Here is a 12,632-nt window from a genome sequence, read left to right on the forward strand (position 1 = left end):
TTTTTCATTTATATCTCAAAGATGTGGAGAGAAAAGGCTTAAGGATACACTCAGTGATAAAAACTCTACTTTTCTGCAGTTGCACTGGAGGGGAGCCATTAATCTTTGACCTGGAAAGTATGTGTGAGTGTGAGTGTGTGGCTAGAAACTAAATGTGCAAAATAGTAATATCTCAATATGATGATGTTTAGTATTCATAACAATGCTTTGCAATGACTGAAACATGCTTCACTTGAGGTGGCTTTTACCATACATAATAAATGAGACAGCAGCAATAAAACCGGTCGGACAACAACAGCTTGTGGCTATACATGATGTATGAAAACAAACAAAAAATGTTAGCGGCTACAAAACCAACACGTTTGACTTTCTTGAACCAAAATAATGAGAGTGTGCCAAGCAATGCTCAAAATTGATGCCCTGTAAAACAAACTGAGATTTGTACACAGCAATGAAGTCCAGAGCTCTTACCATATAGAGTGACTGTGGCAGAAGTCCAGCGCAGAGATGATCTGTCTGAAGAACTTCCTGGCCTCTTTGGGTGTTAACCTGCCCTTCTTTACCAGGTAGTCAAAGAGCTCTCCACCTGACACATGCTCTAGAACCAAATATCTGTGGAAAACAAGCAGGAGATAAGAAATCCTGATACACAGCAGCTATGAAACTCCCAGGACAGATCTACTACCATGCCAATATACAGTATACACTACTTTTAAAAAGTTTGGGGTTGGTAAGGTTTATTTATGTTTTTGAAATAAGCCTCTTATTCTCACAAAGGCTGCATTTATTTCATAAAAAATATAGTCCAAAATGTAATATTGTGAAATATCATTACAATTTAAATGTTCTATTTGAATATACAGTATTTTAAAATGTAATTAATTCCTGTGAATTTTCAGCATCATTACTCCAGTTTTCAGTGTCACATGATCTTTCAGAAATCATACTAATACGCTGATTTGGTGCTCAAGAAACATTTATTATTATCAATGTTGAAAATAGTGAGTGGTGGCGCAATATGGCTGCTGTCGCATCATCCATGATTCCCCCCTCCATATGTAAAACAAAATTTTGATATTATGATGTATAAAAGTAAAGAATTATAGTTGTGCTGCTTTTTTGGAGACTGTGATACTGACTATACAGTTCAAAAGAACAGTATTTATTTGAAATAAGTATTTTCTATAACAATTTAAAATACTTTATTGTAACTTTTGATCAATTTAATGCATCCTTGCTAAATAATAGAAATAAAAAATACTGACCCCAAACTTTTGAATGGTTGTGTACAGAGGAGGGGAGACCACTGAGACCACTATAGTGAAAACGCTACTATTTAAAAAAATAATAATAATTTAAACCAAATTGTCCATTACAAACTATATTATCAACACACCAATTTGAGTAAAAGCCAAAATGAATAATTAAATTATTTGATTAGCAACTTTTATCAAACTTCACCTTCACACCATAATGTTTAAAATTCCCCCCAAAATTCTGTTCACCTTAAGATTTAAATGGAAAAAAGGCCAACATTTTCAATATAGTCTCAGACTGTATTGCATTTGAGTGAATGTGTGCATGTTTGCGAAATATCTTCCTGCAATCGTCCTGTCTGATGGGCAAACACATTTATGTCATACTCATGCATTCATGTATTCATGAGATACATGCAGACTCCCATTCACATTTGAACACACATACAAACACACTCACTGACACGGCAGACGTCTGATTTATTAGTCGATTAAAGGATTTTCTCATGCGATTACCTGTCAGCGTGATTTAAATTAAGGATGGATTCATACTTGATTTGTTGTGTGTAAAAATGTTCATAGGCAAATACTTTACGAGTGTGCGGGCCATACATCTGTGTCATCTGAATATTAAGAAAACAAATTCCTCAGCTGCATCTATGGTGGCTCCTTTTTCAATTATTGAAAAGTACATTAAGCCCAGCCACTGGAGCGCGAGCACATATCCAGGGATATCAGAGCCTCTGCTCTTCCGTACAGATACAGAGTTTACCAGGCACTGATACACACTCAGCTCATACATTGCATGGTGCATGGATAAACAAAAGTGCTGTATACTCACAAATATTTCTTATTTTCGTAGACATCGTGCAACTTCAAAACATGTGGGTGTTCTATGAGCTTCAGAATAGCTATTTCTCTCTCTACCTGTAGAGACACAGAGATCAAAAACGATTAGTTTTATACACAGTAGCATGAGGTTAGAGTGAAACACAAGGAGACATTTACGATAACAACCTTTGGTTAGTCTGTGCTAGCAGAATGATGTTGTATGGTATTATCTTGCCAAGCCATGCCTAATTAGCATCCCACCACTTTCATTAAGTGGTTAACCCATTAATCACACTTTGGCAAGAAAATAAACAAGAAGACAATAGCTGCAGAAATACACCAGTCCAAGTGCCTCATTATAAGATGCCTATGATGAAGAGTTCACATGAATTATAAGTGGACAAGACTCTAATTGCATTAGTCTTTAGAAAGGGATACAGTAGCATGACAAGGTGAAGCATCATCATAGTTGTCATGAACATTCCCACATTATATTGAGAAGTGGTAATTAGCGAGCATACAGTCGTTCACCAAAGTGTCGGAGCGTTTTTAGGGAGCAGAGGCGAAAAATGCTTAATGATCACTTATAATTAAATGGAACAGACTCTGTACAAACAGGTGGAATATACTCTTCCAGTATTAGCCCTTTGAATAACAGGACTTCTAAGTAAACGGCAAACTCCAATAAAATAAGGAACAATGATAGAACTCAAGTGTGTGAGTATATGAGATTGATTGAACAGGTTGGGTATTTTAGGGAGCGTACACTCTTGCCGCTGCAGGAAAATCCATCTCTTGTCGCTTTGAGGGAGCACCAGAAATAATTAGACTTCATTATCGGTGGGAATATGGGAACAGCTAATATGGATAATCCCACACTAATGAAAGTTACATTGCAGAATTTGACGCTGCATGAAGTCTCCCATCACACACCTGCTCAGAGACTAACCTTGTACAGTGTCTAAGTGAACCACAATCCCATTTAATTTAATCAGCTTTCCTTTGTACTCAGCCGAGGTGTTATAAACAGAATTATGAAGGACTTTTGGTCAGGATAGATGGATGCAAAGAATCAAAGTTTGTCTTTTTGTGGTAAAGAATCATGTACTTTTCCAGCCCACACAGTCGCTGTTCAGGTAAATAACACCCTGGTCTTGCCTTCTTTATGTTAACAGTTTACAGTACTAGTCAAATTATGTTCACACACCTACTCCTTTCTTTATTATTACTATTTTTCACATTTATGAAAAGATTTGGTCATGCTTTAGTTTAGGGAACACATATTCACTATTAACTACAACTTTTGCCTCAAAGTCCTAATTAACTGCTTATTAATAGTTAGTTAGGTAGTTGTTAAGTTTAGGTATGGTGTAGGATTAAGGGATGAAAAATAGGGTCATGCAGAATAAGGTATTAATACAGTATGTGCTTAATAAGTACTAATAAACAGCCAATATGATAGTAATATGCATGCTAATAAGCAACTAGGTAATAGTGTAAATTAGTCACCAAACTAAAGTATTGCCGAAGATTTAACCAACTTCATTATACACCAATAGTCCAGTCATTTTAAGCCAAAATGGGGGTCAACCTTGAACAAATTGCAACAGAAGCAAACTCAACTGATTTTGTATCCTCAATATGTCCTGATTAAGGAAAAAAAAGTCCCGAAGAATCCCATTAGGGGAAAGTTTCGAAAAAGACCCAAATATAGCCTATTCATACGCCTATTCATTCTTTTTCTTACGTGAATAGGGTAAAAAATGTAACCTTTAGATATCACCATGAAAATTACTGAGTTGATTACTTACATCAAGACAAACAAAAATTGTATAACAAGTTTTTTGAAATTGTTTGTTAACATGGACAAACAGTGCATAATCTAATTATGTATGTGCTAATTTGCATAAATACCACAACAGATCTAAACATTGGGTATAGCCAGGAGAAAATGTCTTGTTGAATCTTGTTGACATATAACTGTAAAATACTTAATATTAAGGTCTGAATGGAACCCATTTAGGCTACCCATGAGCATTAATACATAGAGGCAGGAAGAAGTACTTTAGAAACCAGCCTTTATTAATTATTATTGCAGAGATGGGGTTTGGGGCTGCGTCCGTGGGACTGTTTCTGGGGATTCACTTTTTATTTTACTTACCTTTTGTTTTCTGCATTCTCCTTACCATTGTCTCCTGTTCTTCCCTCAGACTCGTCCCCTAGAAACAGTCCCACAGACCCAGCCCCAAACCCCATCTCTTAAAAAGCTAGTTTCTAAAGTACTTCTTCCTGCCTCTATGTATTAATGTTCATGGGTAGCCTAAATGGGTTCCATTCATTTGTCCTTACTCAGGACATATTGAGGATACAAAATCAGTTGAGTTTGCTTCTGTTGCAATTTGTTCAACCTTTTTTCATAAAATGACTGGACTACAAATATGCACCTGGAATACATTTTAATAATATTGAAGGAGGTCCCATGTATTATGGATACTTGTTAATGTTACTTTTTTTCTTCACAAATTGTATTAGTCCATTACAAATCAAATTTTAAAAAATGTAATTAAATAAAATCCTTGCTTCGAGTCAGTGTTACTTTATTATAGTTTTTATTTATAGTTTGAATATTTGTATTTTTATACATTTAATATTCATTTTAGTTAGTTCTAACTTGTGCATTTCTGTCATTTTAATTAGTTAAGATGTACAGTATATGATGATATGTTTGTATTATTTATTTATTCCAGTTTTATTTATTTTAGTACATCAAATTAAAATAAATAAAAATGAGATTTTAATACTTTTATTTTATTTCACGTAACAAAAATGTATGTTTTTTTAATGGTTTTAGTTTCAGTTGCAGTTAACTCTAATAACCATCCTGAGTCCTGGCTGGGATAGGCTCCAGCATTCCCGCAACGCTACACAGGACAAACGCTTTGGAGAATGGATGGATGGATGTAATATAAAATCATACGTTTTGCCGAAAAGAAATCCACAGGCACAGTTTATTTCTCTGCTAAACTTAATTCAAGCCTTCAGGGCAAAACTTAAGATCATGAGAAACATAAACCGAGTCAAGTGACACCAGACTTTTGACTGGTAGGGTACATAAACACCATCAAAACAATCTGATACGATTACAGACGGAGTTATATTCAAAAGCACAGCCTGGCATGTGAAAGCAAACACAGACACACAGATCTTTCTTTGGGCTCCATCACCCTGATACACACACTATCTCTCTAACCATGAGGCTGTAGCCTTTCTTCCCCACATCTCTTATGTCACTCCAAAACCAGAAAACGGCCGACCCAAGTAAAGAAAGAGAGAGAGAGAGAGAGAGAGAGAGATGTCAATTTATCACCATCAAAGCCCCAGTTCTTCAAAGGTCTTTCACCTGGACTTCTGCAAAAGAGCAAGAAAAACTAAATAAATAATGAAATATTTCCTTCTTTAATCTACATCTCGGTCTCACTGACTGCCTTATATATAAATCCCTGTCATGGCAACCCTCTCTCAACATGTCTCTCTCATTTTCACGTTCTTTCTTTTACGTGTTTTTTCTTTATTTAGCAGATGGCTTTGAGCTCTGCTTTCATGAACTACACAGAGAGAGAGAGAGACAGACCTTCTCCCTGATCTATCACAGAACATGGTCTTTCTCATTGGGTTTACACAATCACTGTAATCATTCAGGGGCAGGATGCTTGTTTCTGCTCCTGGCAGAGACTTTGATTATTCCCTGTGCTATCACAGCAAGTCTCACCTGCATTATGTGTCCATGCCAATTTGGAATGAACAAAGTGCTTATGAAGCATCTTCTCTGCAGAGACCCTAAATTAACGTGTGCTCGAATCGAGCGCAAAGGCGAAAAATGCTTAATGATCACTTATAATTAAATGGAACAGACTCTGTACAAACAGGTGGAATATACTCTTCCAGTATTAGCCCTTTGAATAACAGGACCTCTTCTAAGTAAACGGCAAACCCCAATAAAATAAGGAACAATGATAGAACTCAAGTGTGTGAGTATATGAGATTGATTGAACAGGTTGGGTAAGTTGCAAACACACACACACATTTGTTTTTCCACAAAGACTTTTCACTGACTTCAACTGCTTTTGAATGAGCTAAAGATATTTTCAATCCCCAAACCCTTAAAATCCTTTCTGAATTTTTACATGATCATTCTTCAGAAGAAGATATTGTGAGAAACTGAAACACCATTAATTTTAGTATTATTTATAAGGTAAGGGTAGGTATTGTCCAATAACAACATTGGACCCCACTCTCTTTCACTGCATGGACAAAAAAGCAGACTTTAAAAAAAATATATATATATTTTGTATATCCTCTTTTGAATTTTGCTGAAGAAAGGAAGTCATACAGTTTTGGAACGATATGAATGTGAGTAAATGATGGCAGAATTGTGAACTATCCCTTTATGAAACTATTTATATGTTCATTAAGCATTAAGCCTCTTTTCTAATAAGGGTAGGTTGTTTCAGGTTTTACTACAATCGTGGGGACATTTGGCCATCACAATGCAGGCAAAACGTGACCCACGCGCGCACACACACGCAAGCATTTAGGCTCACACACACACATCCTGTGGCAGGTGAAAAGCTGTGCTGGCACAGACAGGAGGAGGGAAATCCAAACACACAACATTTACCTGCACGTCAGATCTCTGCCAAACAGCACTTGTGGTCACAGGATAATGGAGACTTCATCTTATCAACAAGCCCCAGTAATCCTGTCTGAATCCAGATGAGTTAAATCCAACTCTAATACAGAGTTAACACTTACAGCAAGTCAAATAAACAAAGACAGCGGCAACACACCGGGTATTTGTTATGATTTTAATGATCCAATAAAAATACACACACACACACTCATCTGATTATGCGGACGGATAGGAGCCGAGCAGTGATCTGCATCATTCCTCATTATAAAAGAGGAGGCCGGTTCACCTCAGTGCCCTTTTTCATTGCGTTTCCATGTTTAACAATTAGCACCACTGTAATAGCATCTTTCTTGCCAACAAAAGTGATTATCAAGTGATTAATTTCCCTGGAGAGAAAGATTTCAGTTTGGGTATGACATAAAATTACAAGGTTAAATGGCCACAAGTCAGAGACATTAATGGCATTGATGTATTTGGTTTCAATTGATAGCACGGAAGTTTAGACAAGAAAGAGATTTCATTTCTTGACTGGCTTTGAGCAGAGAGGGAAAAATGAATGACTAATCCCGGATATTGAAAGAGCAAATGGAAGAGAAAAATAAATGTGTTAAAGTGTGTGAGTGTGTGTTAGAAAGGCTTGCAGAGTACCTTTTTTTCTTTTGCAATTCAGATTTAATTAAGAACATTGTAATTTAAATCAGCATATTTAACAGTGTATAATTCAACGCCCTAAACAAACAACTTTCAACCTCTGCCTTTGTTAATGGATTTAACATCATTTATTATGCTCAATTATTGTTTGATTTCAGGTTACAGATGGTGTGTTGATGCATGTTAATAAAACTGCACTTGTGGGGATGGTCACACAACACACAGCAAATGAATGAAGGCAGACCGAGCTCATGTTCTCACAGCTGGGACTGGGACTGGGACACAACTCCCATGTATTGGAGAGCAATCAGATTTTACCCAATAACAGCACATTTAACCACACAGCTGTCTGTTTGTGGTGGTTAAAATATTTGGTTATGTGCTACGTGTGTCTATAGGTGTTTGAAACAATGGCTATTTGCACAATTGTTTGTGTGTAAAGAGCTCATGAAGTGATGATGAGTTGGAAGAGGAGGTGTTTGTCTCAAGAAAGAGTATGTGAGTTTTGACTGTTCCGTCCAAACTCTCCAGTGCCCACTAGCCGGGCAGCCCTGGCACACACGCACGCACGCACACACACATGCAAGCATCACACACACACACACACACACACACACACACACACACACACACACACATTTGGTTCTCACTATGTAGGTTAAAAAGGGTTTTCATTTTTTTAATGGGGACTTTCCAGACATAGGCCTGGTTCACAAACAGGGCTTAGACCCCTTAACGCCTGAATTTATATAGCTGTATATAAAAAAAAAAATTATGTGTGTTTTTGCCTTTAAGTAGATGGTAAATAATGTTGAGATTATCAATTTCACTTTTGCACAACAAATAAATAGAAATTTTGGTATGTTGCAAATTTGCGACAACAGGCATTTAGGGTAATTTTTTTTACAAAATGGTAAAATTAATAAAACACATTTTCCCATCTCAGGTATGTAGATTTTATTCATGGCACAAAGTTGTTAGAACTTATAAACTTTAATTGACAAATTAATGAATCTTGACAACAGCAAGAAACAAAACACTCTCCTACTCCCTAACATTGACAGTAGTTTTTATACATTCCATGTTACACTCTGTTTAACTCTTTCCTTGTTTCTCCAGTGCATACATTATATATTCTTATAGTGTTATATCCTAACATGCTATTTTTTGTAAAAAAAAAAAAAAAAAAAAATTTTTTGGCTGAAACCATCTAAATACAGCATTATTATATGTAGCCATTAGCCCAATCCAGCCGTTATGGACCAATGTCGCAAATTTGCTGCTTACTCCGACCGCTCCTACGAGAAACCAGTGCGTGCAAAATGTTCCTAGGTATGTATCGAATGTGCACAAACAGGCATTGGGGGAAAACACACGCTATCTCGCCTGCAGTCTGAATGGAAGGGGTTTGTTGCAAATTCGCGACAGTGGGCGTTAAGGGGTTATGCCAGGATTAGGCCTTAGTTCAATTAGGATATTTAAGTAACTTTTATAAATGTGCCATAGAAAAAAAAAAAAAAAAACATTACTGGTGTGCATCTTGAGACAAGACAATAGCACTGACATAAGATATGCACGTTTTTCAGTTAAAATAGCTCAAACATGCATTTTAGTCTGGGACTATCTTAAAGGGATATTTTGCCCAAAAATGAAATTTACCCCATGATTTACTCACCATCCATCCTAGGTGTATATGACTTTCTTCTTTCAGACGAACACAATCAGAGTTATATTAATTAACAAATGTCCTAGCTCTTCCAAGCATTATAATGTAATTTTTATATTTTTATATTCATCCATATTCTTTGTTTTTTCCCTTTTCAGGGTCTTTCAGAACAGATCATCGCGCAAAGAACTTGCAGCGCTAATTTCTTCCCGACGTCCATTTTCAAATAAACAACTCCTGTTTCGCGCATTTTTTTGCGGCATTTCCCATTCCACTTCTCGCATGTGTTTCCGTGACAAAATGTGGTTTGGGGACCAGATAGAGTCATTGGGTGACAGAGTTGTTGACAGCTTGTGTAGTGTGTGACCCCCTGTTGCGGACCATTTACCTAGTGTAGTGTGAACACCACAACGACTTCAAGACTCCAGATTACAGACAGCAAGTCAAGTAGTCTTAACAGCAAAGCAATCTGCTGACGTTTAAAGTCATGTAGTCTAAATTAGGCATAAGCCTTGTCTGTAAAAAAAAAAAAGGGGGATAGTGATTTTTAAACTGTACAAATCTCCTGCCCCTAAACACAACCCTCACAGAAAACATTCAGCATTTTTACATTTTCAAAAAAACATAATTTAGTATGATTTATAAGCTGTTTCCCACTAGTTTGCAGTGACAAAGCTACTGGAAGTCATTAATTGTAAATGAGATTTGATGATTTATAGCAACATAAGTGACTAGGTAATGAAGACAATGAGCAGAGATTTATGATATATCGGTAGTCAAATCGGTATTGGCCTTTTTAACGGTATCTCTATTAGTTCAATAAGTAAAAAGTGTGATATATTTAAAGGGATTGTTTAAATAATGAATAATGAGTTTCTTGAACTCACCCATGAGTTCCATAAGTTTATTTCTTCTGTTACACACAAAATAAGTTATTCTGAAGAATGTTGGTAACCAGACACAGTTGACAGTAGCCACTGAATTCCATAGTATTCTTATTTTTTTTCCTACTATGGAAGTCAATGGCTACCATCAACTGTTTGATTACCAACATTCTTTAAAATATCTTCTTTTGTGTAAGAAAGAAACTCATACAGGTTTGGAACCACTTGAGGGTGAGTAAATAATGAAAAAAAAAAAAAAAAAAAACATTTTTGGGTGAACTATCCCTTTAAGCTGAAAAATTATAGCCAAATGATCATGGGACCCAAATAAGGTCAAACTTTTTTTTTTAAATAAACGCAAATTTCCTCATTTAAAGAAAGTAGAGTTCTGAACTTTTCAAGTGAGCATTCAAAATCACATCAAATAAATTAACTTAATCCATTTAACTTTTATAAAAACATGATTCAAGATTAAAAGCAATTTCATTATTTAAAGCTCTGGATTTTTTAGGTGAGCAGTCTAACAAAATTCAAACAGACAGATAGACAGACAAAATGTCCATATTGGTGCATCCCTACAAAATGAGCAGCGACAAGATGCTACTGCCATTGTAAATGCACATAGTGATGCCCCACCTGAAACATTTGGATACAGCAGTCAAGTTGAAACACCTATAATCAGCCAAGAGCACAGAGACTCGCTGACCTCGAGGGTTTAACAGCTGTCAGCGTGAGCGCGACTTTACACGAGACACGCCGTCACCTCTCCTTCTGGCAGTTCCCTGATCTATTTATCATTGATGCCTTTTTTCCTCCAATCCATCTTAATTCCTCAAGCTCCCTCACAACACACCAACTTCCCAATTAGAGGAATGGAAGAGTAGCAGATGAAATAAACCATTAAAAAAAACAAAAAAGCGGAAGGAAAGCACTCAAATCGCGTTTCTTTAATAAAGATGGAGGTTGTTCTATAGCGGGCGTTCCTCCGGGAGCTGCTGTGGCTTTGTTACTAATTAACTCAAACACATGTGGAAACAGACACTTGAGCACGAGGGGGGAGGAGGGGGTTAAAGCAGCAGACCTTAACGTCTCACTGAAGGCTTAGACTAGGAGCGCTGGGAGGCATATCATGGCTTAGCTAATACCTCCAGAGACACACCGTACAGGATATCGGTGGATATTAAACACAATTGTCATCCCTCGGTGATAGCCAATCCATCTACGTGACCAACCAGCAGCTGTGGCTCAAATCGGATCCATCAGGTGTGAGTAGGTCTGAAAATGGCTGGATAGCAAATGAGTGAAAGCTCAGTGGGAAAGTAGGAAAGGAGAATAACAGGGAAAGAGGACAATGTAATACACAATTAAAGGTAGAATTTCTGTGCCACTAACAGAACCAAATTTCAAATATAATGGTTATTTCCAACCCAGGCTCACTGGGGAGAAAAAAAAAGTGTCTGTGGTGACATTTCTGCAAAATGATGCTGCTTCTTGCACAATTCACAACACTTTCGAAGTGAAATGTCTAACTAACGAGTGGTGCTTAGGGTTAGGATAAGTCTTAAAGTGTGTTTAGTTTTATCCGAAACAGGCTAACGTGAATCTGGCAATGTTTCATTAAGTTGGTTCTTCTACATATCACAGCAGTTCGGAAATGAAATGTCCAGTGAGATTAAAGGTGCTCTAAGCGATGTTGGGTGACGTCACTTCTTGTTAACGTTCTAAGTATTGTCAAACAAAACGGAGGCTAGCTCGACCCTCCCTCCTCCTCATCCCGTCCCCTCCCCCTCCCTTCCGTGCTTTTCCGATGTAAATTCGGGACTTTGCGTGTTCCTTCTCCTTTTTCCCTCTTCTTTGCTATTTGTTCATCGGAATGTTGTCTCTTTGGTCGTGTGTCGGCCATATCAAAATTCAAGAGAATATAATTCTAACGTTAGTCGTTGTCTAGGACATCTCTCCTCCACTCCCCACACCCCCCTTCATGTGCACGCGCACTAACCCCCCAACCCCCAACCCCAAATCATTCTTGTTGGTTATTGGCTGGAACACTGTTTGTTATGTTTCGTGGTCCAGGTTGGGCCAGTTTGTTTTTGTTGCCGTTTGTGGAGCCTGGGCTGTCTACAGAGCCCGCGTTTTTTTACAGTGTGTTCAGGGGGCAGGCAGCTAGCGGATAGTGAGGAGATCTTTGCTGTATGTGACAAAAAATGTTTCGGCCTAAAAAACATGTGACATCGCTTAGAGACCTTTAAGGATAATGCTAACATAAATGACTTTTGAAAATAATGTACACTACACTGCACTAAACCCTGCCCTACGCCAAATGTGAGATAAAAATGCATTTGCTAAAGTAAACATGCCATTTTAACTTGCTTCTACAAGTTTAAGCTATTTTAGCTTAAACTTGTAGAAGCAAGTTAAAATGCATTTAATGGCTCTGCATTGCAAGTGCAACACTGTACCAGGTGAACTACTGAGCAGTTTAGAATGTCAAAAAAGCCATACATACATTCGGAGCAGATTATGTGATGTAAATGTCTAAATGAACCGTATTAATTTACAAATTGTGCACTGAGGTATTAATATATTATTGTGCAAGAAACCAAGCAAAAATATGTCTTTTTAAATTGATAATCTGCATCTGTAATCATAATTTG

General features: G+C 37.1%; 1 protein-coding gene across 11 annotated transcripts in view; it reads right to left on the reverse strand.

The window, feature by feature from the left end:
* brsk2b (BR serine/threonine kinase 2b) overlaps positions 1–12,632 on the reverse strand; it is a 128,210-nt gene that overhangs the window by 38,101 nt on the left and 77,477 nt on the right. For all 11 annotated transcript variants that reach the window (XM_084108495.1, XM_084108503.1, XM_084108500.1 and 8 more), the window contains exons 3-4: positions 2,098–2,183; positions 472–612 (exon numbers count right to left, since the gene is read on the reverse strand). In XM_084108495.1, coding sequence (XP_083964621.1) covers positions 472–612; positions 2,098–2,183 — 227 coding nt within the window. The remainder of the gene's footprint in view (positions 1–471; positions 613–2,097; positions 2,184–12,632) is intronic.

This window comes from Abramis brama (genome assembly GCF_963993115.1).
Source record: "Abramis brama genome assembly, chromosome: 3".
NCBI lineage: Eukaryota > Metazoa > Chordata > Actinopteri > Cypriniformes > Leuciscidae > Abramis > Abramis brama.